Source organism: Mercenaria mercenaria, chromosome 4 (genome assembly GCF_021730395.1).
Source record: "Mercenaria mercenaria strain notata chromosome 4, MADL_Memer_1, whole genome shotgun sequence".
In the NCBI taxonomy this organism is placed as follows: domain Eukaryota; kingdom Metazoa; phylum Mollusca; class Bivalvia; order Venerida; family Veneridae; genus Mercenaria; species Mercenaria mercenaria.
In genome coordinates, this window is record NC_069364.1 from 53,402,476 (window position 1) to 53,416,463 (window position 13,988).

General features: G+C 34.2%; 1 protein-coding gene across 3 annotated transcripts; it reads right to left on the minus strand.

Annotated features, from left to right (window-relative positions):
• Positions 1-102: 102 nt before the first annotated feature.
• LOC123551756 (MAM and LDL-receptor class A domain-containing protein 1-like) lies at positions 103-13,121 on the minus strand. 3 transcript variants are annotated; one of them, XM_053541212.1, is made up of 9 exons: positions 12,995-13,121; positions 6,072-6,203; positions 5,562-5,806; positions 4,278-4,368; positions 3,760-3,876; positions 3,382-3,611; positions 2,568-2,655; positions 1,835-1,928; positions 103-1,595 (listed from the first exon to the last, which is right to left on the minus strand). In XM_053541212.1, exons 1-9 carry the CDS (start codon positions 13,014-13,016, stop codon positions 791-793), a joined length of 1,824 nt encoding a protein of 607 aa, XP_053397187.1. In that variant the 5' UTR covers positions 13,017-13,121; the 3' UTR covers positions 103-790. The 3 variants fall into 3 exon arrangements, with proteins under 3 accessions (XP_053397187.1, XP_053397185.1, XP_053397184.1); XM_053541210.1 differs by having other exon boundaries at positions 103-1,589; positions 12,962-13,101; XM_053541209.1 differs by having other exon boundaries at positions 12,962-13,101.
• Positions 13,122-13,988: the final 867 nt, after the last annotated feature.

Here is a 13,988-nt window from a genome sequence, read left to right on the forward strand (position 1 = left end):
AGTTTGAACTTGAATATCGGCGTATTTAATTCATCAAAGGAGCTTGGGCTGGCTTTGGTTGAAAGATTAAACATTTGATCGGCAAAACTAGGAACAGGTAAATGTATTTTAAGGTTTTTATTTCAAATAATATGATATTTATCATGGAGAAGAAAAACAAAATTCATCAAATAGCTTCTGTCTTCAACCGTTCCACTTGCCCTTATTTTCGTAAGTACGGCAGTATTTAGCCATCATTCATCTCATCAAATATCCTAAACGTACGCTTCTGTCTTCAACCGTTCCACTTGCCCTTATTTTCGTAAGTACGGCAGTATTTAGCCATCATTCATCTCATCCTGTCCAACAACATACTTACGGGCAAAGGTCAATATTAAGTAATTACGTTATAAAGTTATATACATTTTAATGAACTCTTGTATAGTTTCATACATATGCCATTTTATCACGCCCTTTTATAAGGCAGACAATTCTATTTACAATGCTGTTTGGAAGTCAATAAATTGAAATTCAATCTGCCTTTCCTATCAAGCAAATCCTTTTTTTTTTCATTAAGCATACTGTTGAAGTTCCCCTTTTTACTGCAACTCCCGCGATTACTCTTTATATAACAATGCGATGTTAACTAAGTGCTTTAGATCTATCATTCAACTATGCCTACTTGTTATTATATAAACAATTTTGATAATAGCAACTGTTAGATTAGCTTGCCCCATATAGATAACTAAAGTCATTGATAATATACATAAGTGATAGCAGATAGCTTGAATTATTAAAGCTCTTTATAGTCTTACTGCTCCTTTTCTAAAACGAAGTAATCATGACAACTTGAGTCCTGTGTTCCAGGGACATCTTCAAAGTTCCCATCTTTTTCCAATATACTGAAACAATTATCTTCTTCGGCATTCTCTTTGGGATTACCTGCAGTCTTCTCGGTGCGATTAGCCCGCTTGTCTTTAATAGCACCAATATTCGAATCCGCACTATGCAAATGCGAATAGTCGTCACGCTTTGCAACGTCTGGATCAAGGCCTCCGGCTTGGGCGTGATCGTATTCTACATCAAGCTCATCTTCCATTTCAAACGCAAATTTTGGTGTACTTTGTGTAGTGTCGCAAGGAATAGACCCTATGCATGTGTTTTCCTTTGCATTTGAAACAGCAGGGTCGATGCATCCTCTCTGAGTTTCATTTCTAGATGCAGCCAACGGCTTCACGGTACCATCATTTCTGTCGAAACTGTTGTTGTCGTTTGGCAACACATGTGAGTATGATTTATCAACAAAAGGCGATAAAGTGTGTTGCAGACGATCATAGCCGTAATCGCGGTCATGCTGAATTTTTTGGTTTATATTAATAGTGTTATATTCAGTTTTGTTACAGTCATGTGGCTGAATGTTGCCGTCGGTAATCACGGCATAGTCACTTCCAACTGATGTCGTTTCACTTGCCTTGGTATGCATTTGATTGTTTTGTTTTTCTGGGATATGACCTGTGTACGATTTATTGGTTACTGAAGAATTTAAATGACCTTTACTGTCTCCCAAAGCCTCACGTCGAGCATCAGAGGACGTCCTGCCATTTGCATATCTTTTCCTTAAAAAAGGAGGAAAACGAATGTATGTGTTATCATTAGGGTCTTAATCTAATAGTTCTTGTCATATATTTAGATTTGACTGCCAATGTTCCTTTCAACATCCAATATTTTTATGCAACTTGGTAACTAGAATACATGAAATGAAATTTGATGTTAACCTTATATCAAACTTGAGGTGAAAATGAGTTAAGAACTATAGAATGTATCTTTGGTAAAGCTTTATTAGCATTCAACTTACCTCCATATGAATATTGAGACACTGATGACCACTGTAAGAGTAATGATAAGTGGAACCGAAACATAAACTGCCACTAGAGATCGTCCAGTTTCACCTTTAATATACAGAGCATTATTTTCAAACATAATGATGAAAAACAATGAAATGAGAAAACGGAGAGGTGACTTTTTTGGTCTCCTCCTCACCAAATTGTATGCGCTAGAAAAAATTTATTCATCAATATTTAATAAAGACCATTGTAAACGGCACAAAAGTATACTAATGTACATTTCGTGGTAGCTGGGAATAAAAAAGCTTAATTCATTACAATCTTTACATCTGCCAAACTATGACCACATAAATCTTTCTTAAATCCTTCAGACATGGACACCAAATGTTCAGATACGATTGATGAAATGTTTAGTTTTTGTTTACTATTGCACGAAGATGTGGTCAATTAACAAATCAACAAAAATATAAATGAAGCAACTTCACGTAGCTAGTCCGATAGCATAGGCTCGCCATATACTCGAGCGCTTAATACCGAAGTCTTTTTATCGTATGCAAAATGCCTGCGATTAATGCCTATATTCGAGTTATGCCATCGAATTACGACCCGACTATTTGAACATTATTTTTTTTTGTTTTTGTTACAAATATGTATGTGTTTGGAAAAAATTCTTCTTGCTTTCAGAAATTGACTAGTTCTTTAACAAATGAATGACATTATGGACATCAAGTAGACGTGACTTACCTGGATTGCAAACACCAGCTCTTATCAGAATATCATCAACAGCTATACCTTCTGAATTCCCAGTATTTGTTTCACCTTCAAGTATGATCTGAAATATATGTTAACTGTACACACATTGTAAAAAACAGTTACCCGAGAGCAGGATATTTCCATCTGCATTTACAACCAGTGGTAGATCATTTTTCTAGTGTACCGTTTTTAAAAGTTATTAGGCTAAATAAAGCGAAACGGAATACTGTCTTTGTAGCACTCATTCGTATTGTAGCATATTTAAACAAAGCGCGGGAAATTAACGTCTGTAAACAGTAGTGACGTCATGACGTTTGAATGACGCAAAACAAAATCGTTACTTTCCTTTGTCAATTGATGCGCAACGTTATGTTTTTCCGTAAAATAATTTATTTTGAATCGAGCAATATACTATATGGAATGAAAAGCAACCATCAAGGTATTTATTTTGTTATCGCATTTTTCATTAAAAGAACATAACAAACGCACGAATCGTTAGTTGTCATTAACAGCGCGAGAGCCATCTGGTAAAGGTTGTGGGGGGGGGGGGGGGGGGGGGGGGGGATTGCCAGGGGGGGTTGGGGGATTACAAAGATTACGAATTACAAGTCCGGCGTGCAAGAATTGTAGATAACTTATTACTCATAAAAATAAAACAACAAATTTACCATGTCTTTGGCAATCGATGTAGTTCAATTATAAAGTATTTGAATGAAACATTTTATAATTTGATAATCTGCACTCCTGTTTTCAATAAATAAATATAAAGTTCTAGTACAAAGATGTCTCGAAATCAGTCAAGTACCGTATGAGCCTCAGGAACAATATCGATCTGTGCTTCTATCCATTGCTTTGTTTTGTTTTTGTCAACAGAATATACAGGTTGTTTACCATCGGCGTATGTTGTAACGTACACATGAAGAGAGTTCCTATTTTCATCATATATATAGAACCAAAACGTTAAGCAATTTTGTCCGGCGCCTTCAAACATAACTGATAATCTGCCTTCGCCTTTTACATATATGTAATATCCATCTGCAAAGTTTTAAACAAATAATGAGATAACTTTTTAAATATTTAGAATTAGTGTATATAAGAAATTGAACACAAATTTGAAGAAAGAATGTATTTTTTACATTGTAACCGATACATGAAAGATTTCTACGGTTTAAAAACATGATACCTCCAGAAGTGTGGTCCTTGGTTGGTCTTTTATCATCACTAAGAGTGCTGCCATTTATCCTTTTCCAAGCGTTGCCTTGTTGCTCCCAGGCGCAGAATCCTACATCAAAGTTGCAATCTGAAGTATCAGTACAATAGTCTAAATGTCTATATGTAATATCACCTTTTTCTTCTGTTTCATACCTTAATTGACACTTAGCACCAGATTGGATAAAGTTAACCATTAATTACATACAGCTCATGTGAAATCACCATGCCATTTAATAAAATATAATGAACAACAAAAACGTTTCAAGAGGTTAAAATATCCGTTAATAGATCTAGTATATTCTGAACAACGATGTTATTATGCTTCTACTCTGGTTTGTTTCGTATTTACAACGTAGCTAACTTTAAAGTTAGTAAGTGCATGTTAAAATAAAGGTTTGTACAGATATTTAAAAAGGTATGCAATGACATGCTGTTGATATGCCACGAGCTTTGTCTGAGTCCATACAGTATCACATTTTGAAATCGAACCTGCTGAACAAAGAGTGCCAGTTGTTACCATTGTATCATCAACAGCTACAAACCCTGCATTGCTGTTTTTGAGTTCACCTACAATCTCAATCTGAAACAATATCACAGAAAATACGAGTATATGGCTACAACAAACAAAAACAAAAGCATACAGCCTTTAGACTGGTTAGTTACTGTATGCCTCTAAATGTTTATCAATCTACATGAAATCATGTACCAGTACTTCTTTATCAATTAGGTAATTCAACATGTTGTACAATGCGGTGACATATTTGTAAGAGTACCTAGTTGAAATAACATACCAGACAAGTCGATAAGCTCTCCAGTTTGCATTTTTGTGGGGTTGTTACAGATAAATCGATTTATAACAGAAACAGGAAAACAATAAAACATTGAATAGGGGTATTATAATAGTAGCTAGATCTGGGATGTTGTATTCGGCTCGAGTGGATTTTTGCCAGATCGGATCTCACGAGGCGCTAACGCGCCAAGTGTGATCCGACCTTGCAAAATCCACGACAGCCGAATAAAAAATCCCAGATCTATCTACTGTTATAGTGACACTTTATTCATATACCTCCAATTTTTGTTCGTTGTTCTGTTATTGAACGAAATTTTCAATGTTTATCGATGTTAAAATAGAACTTAGTGCATGCAGCCTTTATGTGTCATGTTTACAGAACCGTGTCAGGTCATGAATATTAATGAAACGTACAATACAAAAGCCACAATATGGAATTGTGTTCTGCCTGTTCATATTTACCTGTCAAATACAAGCCGAAATTTTTACAGACTTTATATAGGTATATAATAAATCGTATATAAAACATAGCGGCGGTGATATTCACGTGGATACATTCATCGGTCGACTTCTTTTTTATTAAGAGAAATTATTTTTATCAAAATTATCGCATCGTCCAGATCGTAATATATTCGCGTGATATAAATGCGATTCGCTGATTGGAACATGAAAATGGATATAACATAATCTATAGTATATCAGGGAATTTTATGTAGAATTGGCTTTCAAATGTTTAATGCGAGCTAAATAGACTGAACAGGTACTAATATATTTTAAAAAGATACACAAAACAGCCTGTGTGCATTTCTTATTTTAAACCAGTTAATTCTATTATACTCTTTGTTGTAGTAGAAAACTTTTATTATGGGACACTGCCCGGAAGAAATCTTGTTGATGTAATTCAAAACATAAATTTGAAGGAATAAAAAAAGTGGAAGTTAAACAGCAATAAACAGGAAGTAATCGAATGTTTAAATACATACATTGAAACGTTCCGAAGGGCTAACATTTATCAGTATGTGTTTCCATTTGCTTGGTTCGCTTTTCTTCAAGTCAGTTTCTTTTTCCTTTTGATTTTCTATTGTCCGAATGGTTATTTTACTTTTACCTTTATGGAGCGAGTACCATAATCCAAAACAAGCATGCCCTTGCGGATATCTTGGGCTAATGAGTTTAGCATTTACTGCCTGTTTTATCCGAGTATTATTTATTGCAATGTACACATCATCTGTAAAGATTAAAAAAATATAATAATAAATAGTCACCGTTTTTTTTTCATGATACTACTTGACTCTTGTAAACGATATTTAACTTCTTTTGCTCCTCAGTGCGATGAGACATTTACACTTACGTGATATATTTCTAGAAATGAATCGAATTCAAAATGAAACAATTTAAATTGTTATTAAAATATATTTTTTTTACTTTCTAGAACATGTTTATTTTTAAATTAACACAATGAGACCTTTGGTACAATGTAATCGTTGTTTTACCGTTTTTGGTACGGTGAGGCGGTAATTGTATTTTTTCAATGGTAATGCCACTTTGTGTTGGTATCCAGTCAGATGTGACATTCTCCCAGTCACAAAATCCATCTTCAAAAGTACATTCAGCACTCCATAAAGCTGAAAAGAGTATCACAGATAAGATCCGTAACATAGATTATTTCCGTTATCATTATTACCTCATTGCAATACACAGATTTTCTTTTTTGTAAAAGAATATGTAGTCAAACGGCAAAAACATAGGTCACAAATTTGAAAATTACACAAATAATGAGACCTATATGAAGATAATTTAGAAGCATAGAATGTATTCAGGCAAAATAAAAGCAGAGTCGGTTTGATAGAGTCTGCTCATGGGGAGGAATTGGAAATTGCAACACCCCTCATGCCACATATCACCGGTTTAAGCGGTTGTGACTCTGTTACATTTTAAATATGATCCAGAATTGAGCTTTGACCTAAGCAGGTAAAATGCAGACAAATAACTCTGAATTACTAATTATATTACCAAATATGGAAGGAAAAAGAAATAAATCGATATTCATTTAAAATATAAATTTCGTGTAAGAGAAATAGATAAAAATCTCCATGTGAATTTTAGTACAGCAAAACTATTCGTGCGGGTTCGTGTTGCACTATACTAAAACAATCCTAACAAAAAATAATGAGTTAACAGTACATTAAGTAAAATCTATCTTATTGAAACGTGTTTGAGAAACTTAATGTGACTAAATATTGAACCAGCTATAAATAATAATCCATTGTCTATGCACGTGTTATTTCTATTTTTTTCGAAATTGCTTTTTAGTTTTTGCTCAGTAAGAAATTTGTTATTTCTATATTTTCGAAATTGCTTTATACTCTTTACCCAGTAAGAATTTTAGATTGTAAAATTTAGATGTAATGTTATGCGTAATACTTTATACATAAACACTACAAAACTGTTCAATATTTAATGAACAAACTGATATTTAAATGAATTGTTCTTTTAAACAGGTGCCATAAACGACCACAGAATTTCGTCCATAATAAATTAATTCCTAGATTATTATCCGCGTTAGCCCTCTCTTTTTATATTGTTCTTTAAAATTTAAGAGTATCGTTGTCACAAACATCTTTCATCAGGTTTTCGTAATCTTTGGCGTTCTTTTAAAGTGGAAAACATCTGAGAGACTCGTTTTTGGTATAGTTATCCAGATATCATTACTCGATCTTTATAATGGAAAGCTTGATAATACATCGCCGAATGATAGTGGCTAATCCGGCAGCTTAAAAGCGTTTGTTGGTCGAGCTAAAGTTGATTCGTCAGAAACACAGGTCGATCTCCTACTCCTGAGTCGGATGGAATCCTGTGTACAATTTTATTTTCAGAAATAAAAATAGAAAATATTTTCACATTTATTGAAAAAATGGATGATAATCTATGAATAATTTATCATGGCCTAAATACGAGTTAGATTATTGTTACTGCGCATGTAAGCTAATGATCATATTACCAAGGTCATAACGTTTATAATAAATGTGACTTTTACAAAATACGAGTTTTATATAACTTTGAGAGAAACTCACATCAAACATCCTTAACATTAATGCATTTTTCTTTAATTATGATTCATTTATGAAATGAAATATTTGTTTTCGGAGTTCATGCGAAATGAACGACAGAATAAGATCGGCAAATGCATGAAATGCACTTTCATTTGCCGATCCTATGACTCTCGTTCATTTTGTATGAACCCCGATAAAAATAATTCTACACGAAATAGTTTTTTTTATATTTAAATAACATTCATTTGCATTTGTAAACAAGGTTATATTATAAATTGCACACATTTGTTGCAAAACAGCGGTTCGTTATCAATAAGCAGGGTAATCGTGACTTTGGCGTCTTTCCTTTGATGTTCATACAAAATGTACGTCATAATGTTAAATGGAAAAGAATAGGGCAGATGTAAATATTAATTATTGTCGCTCAGTTGTTCCGTATAAAGAAAATGCAGATTATTAAATCTTGCTATTCAGCATCATGTGAGTACAGGTTTAGACTGCAATCTACTCAGTCCCTTAACTGATCGCGATTACTGGTCGAAATTACAAATGTACAAGAAACATTCACCGCGCATCATAAACAGATTCTACAGCTGTAAAATACTTTCTCTAAAACATTGTAAAAATATTGACTTGTTGAAACGCTGTTATACATTTTCATTTTGGTATAAACTAGATACTAATCCCCAATGATAACGTGATTCCCGCCGAAACGCGAGGACGAGTCTAATTCATGATAACTGATGTAATAACAATTCATAATGCTCGCACATTACTTGACAAGCATATATTAGTATTTCTTTCATTTTAGATATCCATTGTGTATATGGCAACATAGCTCAGTTGGGTAAAATGCAGACAAACAACTGCATATAAGCGAATCGTTTTATGGGTTCGAATCCTCATGAGTTTTTTTTTTCAGATTTTTGTTTTGGTTTTCCTATTCGTTTTCATTTTTGCTTCCGTATTTTTGTTTGTTTCTTTAATGGTTTGTATTTGTATATTTCTCTTTATATAACACAATAGTATGTTCATTATTTGCATGGCGTAAGTGCATGCATTTAATCAATATCATCTTTGATATATTATGAACTGCCATACTGCAGTAGATACCTCTCTGTCGTGTTGTCACAGAGCTCATGAAGGAATCTAATTTTTTATGCAAAAGTGAAATAAAAATTAAATGTCGATGCTGAGTTTCGAACCCACACGGCAAAAGGTCTGTTGAACATGGACAGTATGCTTTACCACTGAGCTAATTCGTAACTGGTACAAAATCTGGAAGTATTTAGATTGTAACATATTAGAAAAAGTGTTGAATTCCCTATGTTCCATTTTAATCTATTTATAGTCATGTTTGTAAATATCAAGTTATCGTTGGGGCATAGTAGCTAGTAGTTGTTGTAGTGTAATGGCTTTGTATCAGCATCGTTTCGGACATACATGTACATATGATGGAAGTATTTGCGTAACGTCATTTTTGCGGATGAGTAATAATAATTGTTCGAGGAATAGGTCTGCATTGTGTTTATAGGCCTGTGAGGGATTTGTGAACCGAGCGAGCGTAGCGAGCGAGATTTTCAAATCACCTCACAGGTCTATAAACACTATGCAGACCTATTCCGAGAATGATAACTGACTTACCTACATGCTTCTTTGTTTTACATAGTCCAGATTGGTTTCGGATTTGAAGAACGTTTGTAGCGTGTACGTATGATTAAAAACAAATAGTTATAAGAAGGAACAAGACAATACATGTATGTGCTTCAATTTATCCTAATGATATAACAAAAGGCCCAACTTGCTACGCACCTGTAAATATATTTGTCAGCAACTAGGACATGATATTTTGTTTTGCATGAAAAATCCGTGCACATTTGAGAAATATTGGGAAGATTATAGTCTCTTTCTGAGATTATCAACGAGTGTCTAGTCAGTTAGTCAGAATTTGATGCGAATGGTATTTCATAAGTTTTTTATGCCCCTAAGATTGGCATTTTAAAATCGCACTGTCCGTGCGTGTGTGCGTCCGGTAAATACTTGTCCGGGATGTAAGTCTTCCATCCATAAAGGGATTTTGAAATAACTTGGCATAAATTTTTATCATAATGAGACGACGTGTCATGCGCAAGACTCAGACCCCTAGCTCCAAGGTCAAGTCACACTAAGAGGTTAAAAGTTAACATGGTCTATTTCGTGTTCAATGCAGAACTCTGCCATCCACGAATGGATTTTGAAACAACTTGGCATAAATGTTTACCATAATGAAACAGTGTGTCATCTGTAAGACCCGGATCTCTAGCTCCCAAGGTCAAGGTAAAACTTATAGGTCAAATGTTAACATGATTTGTTTCTTGTCCGTTCCATAACTCTGCCATTGATGAAGGGATTTTGAAATTAACTGGCATAAATTTCCCTATAATGAGATGAGGTGTCATGCGCGAGACCCAGACCCCTAGCTCTAAGGTCAAGATCACATTTAGAAGTCAAAAGTGTTTCTTGTCTGGTATATAACTCTGCCATTTATCAGGAGATTTGAAAATAATTTGACAAAATGTTAACCATATTGAGAAGACGTTTATGACCGAGGCCTCTTAGATCAAGGTCAAGGTCACAAAATGATATGTTATTTTTTTTGCGCATACAACTGTGGCATTCTTGGGCCTATTTCGGGGGCATTAGTCACAAATAGTGACAGCTCTTGTTTTTCATAATGATCATAAGAAACTTTAAGTTTATTTAGTTTTTTTAATTCGCTGCTTAAATATACAATGCCGTATAAAATGTATGGATATAGATTTATTATTACATTACCATAAGAAATGCTGTCATAATATACCATGATCAGGCACACGCCAAGAAGATACAGCGAAATGTGCATAAAAAATACTGCGCGCACACCATCGAGAAAGTATTAAAGTTAATAGGTAAGGGTATATTTCTCTGAAGCACAGAGCACCAAAAACACAGCCCCAGAGTCACGCATTTACATAGTAGGCCCACAACAAAAAAAAGCTATAATGGAAAAATATTTCAGACGGGTTGCTCCAAACATCCAACAAGTACATATTAATTATACTAAATATTGATGGAGGGGAAGGAAAAGGCAAGACTACTAGATGATGTCACATACCAAATATCAAAGCCCTATGCCATTAGGTTTTTGACAAGAAGATATTCAAAGTTTTTTTCCCTATATACATGTAAGTCGATATAAAACATGTGACCCTCGGAGTTTGGCCGTATATACTCCTAGAGGGATAATTTGAATAATCATGGTAGAGGGCCCTTAGATGATGTTACATACCAAATATCAAAGCCCTAATCCCAGTGGTTTTGGACATGTCAAGAAGATTTTCAAAGTTTTTCACTATATAAATCTATGTAAACCATTTGACACCCCCAGGGCGAGGCTATATTTGACCCTATGGGGATAATTTTGACAAACTTGGTAAAGGACCATTAGATGATGCCACATACCAAATATCAAAGCCCTAGCAACTGTGGTTTTGGAGAAGAAGATTTTTACAGGTTTTCCTTTCGGTTGCCATGGCAACCAGAGTTCTGTGTAGAATTCATTGCATTGACTAATTTTCAATAGGGATATCATGTAAGGAACATTCTTGTGAAGTTTCATCAATATTGGACCGGTTGTTTAGGCTGGGAGGTGTTGACGGACGACGTACGACGTAGGATGGACAACGACTGACGCCGGACAATTACTGACCACTAAAGCTCACTCTTGAGCACTTCGTGCTAAGGTGAGCTAAAAATGATCAGATCATGGAGAGCTACCTTAAACATTGTCTACTACTAACGAAACTTCGTGTTATATACCTATGGTGTTCAAAATATAATGTTTAGAATGTGTATGATGAATAATAAAATTGTTATTTGGAAAATGTTTACTTTAAAATCAAGTACTTTGTTTTAATATAAGTCCAAATTTTCAAGTAGACACTTTTATTACACATCCGTAAAGCAAGCATTTTAACCACCAAAATTAAACATTGTTTAAGTGTATCTCATGTATTTTTATGAACAAGTTAAGTTTACCAAATCATTTAAAATATCTAGTAATATAGGCACATGTATACCATTTATTTAGTTTAATTACAATTTATTTATAACATTGGAATTTCATTCTGTTTTAAAAGTACTAATTCAAAGTTATTTTTCATTTGGGACCCATAGTTCATTGTTTTACCTCCCCAAAAAATCTAGCTTAAAATGTGGTCACATGGTTACCCCTATATTTCTGCAGAGAGTCTTTTGATTTTCATGACAGTTTGGGCTGTAATATATGGCGATAAAAAATCAGTTATATGGTTTATAATTGGCCATCCATGGAAATGTGTAGGGTTAGTATGATAAATATGGGGACTCGGCTAACGCTTGGCTCCCCATTTATCTTACTGACTGCATATATTTCCATGGAGGGTTAGTAACAAAACCAATAATTAGTAATATTAAACCTGTCCACTTAGCTCAGTATGGGAGCGCAGATCTACGAATCACAGGGTCACAAGTTCGATCCCAGGGCGGGCCATATGTTCTCCGTGACGATTTGATGAAAGACATTGTGTCTGAAATCATTCGCCCTCCATTTCGGATTCATGTGGGGAAGTTCCCAGTTACTTGCAGAGAACAGGTTTAAACCGGTACAGAATCCAGGAATACTAGTTAGGTTAATTGCCTGTCGTTACATAACTGAAATACTGTTGAAAAATGGCGTTAAACCTAAAACAAACAAAGTTATGTTCAAAATGATATATTCTAAATCAAATTTATGTCATGGTCCTCCATGGCAGAGGTGTTAAGGTCACATACTTCAAATCATTTGCCCTTCACCGATATGGGTTTGAGCCTCACTCTGGACTTCTAAATCTTCCAGTGAGGAAGCCATCCAGCTCGCTCGCGGAAGGTCGGTGGTTCTAGGCAGGTGCCTGTCCGTAATGAAATAGTTCATGGTGGGGCAGCTGGGGCAGCTGGGGTCTTCCTCCACTTTCAAAGCTAGGAAGTCGCCATTTGATCTATATATGTGTTGGTGCGACTTTAAACCCAATAAAAACGAAAATAAATGTAAATATCTGAATAATATTAAACCTGCCCCCTTAGCGCAAGAGCGCAGATCTGTACCTTTTGTTTTCCTAGTTCATTTACAACTGTAATTTTACCTTGTGTCGACAAAAACAGAAAATAAAATCTCACATATTGTTTGAGTCAGTCCATTTTAGTTATTTTCAGTTTATGAAATCAGGAAGTTTTAGTTGATATTGTCGAAGTTATAGAATACATAAAATTTCATTATGTAGAAAATAACAATTTACCTTTAGTGATGTGAAATAAATAGCATAACATACAATATTTTAAAAATCCATCCATATCTTATGAATTTATAAATTTCAGTCTCGATGGTATGTTTAAGCTACATATCTGGTCACCAAAATTAAGGAAGTAAAACTGCACATTTATACCATTTTAAATAACATCTGAAGCGGAACATTTATGTAAAGTTCATTTTAAAATAGCGTCATGAAACACCATTGATAAACGTAAGTAGTAAACAAACCTTTTAAAAAGCTTGATACTGATCAGAGAAGTAGAACGATATTGACATAGTGAGAGTTTAGATCTGCATTAGCATTTTGATACAAAAATAGTTGTTGGTGTGATCTAAAACTGGCATACACTATACCAATGATATTAGGTATAATAATAAAGACAATTGCATTTAGTGATCAGACATACAGAGGAATAAATAAATAAAAAAATATGTTGTGGCATAATTGTCATACAAATTGTACACAGCTAATTAGATAGGAATCGAATAATGCGTAAATGTTGTCATAAAGTACAATTACATTAGAATATATCGGAAGAAAATGAGAAGGTAATAATGAATATATTATTCAAAATGTAAATAAAATGGTTACTTTTATGGAACTTACAGTTTCTCCCACCCTTTCCCACTCAACCTAATGTGCTTTTAGTTTGCAAACAAATTTCAAAATATAGATAAATATCGTAACATCGTAACCTTTTTGGAACTAGCGATTAAGAAATAAGTCTAATTTCCCGTTATGCTCATTGCAATATTATTGTAGAATCTAGATAAAATGATTACATGTACTACTGATGACTCCAGATAACTCTCAAATAAGGAATGAGGTAACCGTTTCATTTCCCCCTTATTTTGCGTAATGATCTCTGCAAAGTTCCTGTATTCATTGTGACAACATAACACAAATCATTTCGTTGCTTTTTATACCGTATACAAAGAAACCTGACTGTCATCTGTATAATATGTTGGAAATCAATGTACATCCTTGGTCACTCAGTCAAACTGAGCTGTAG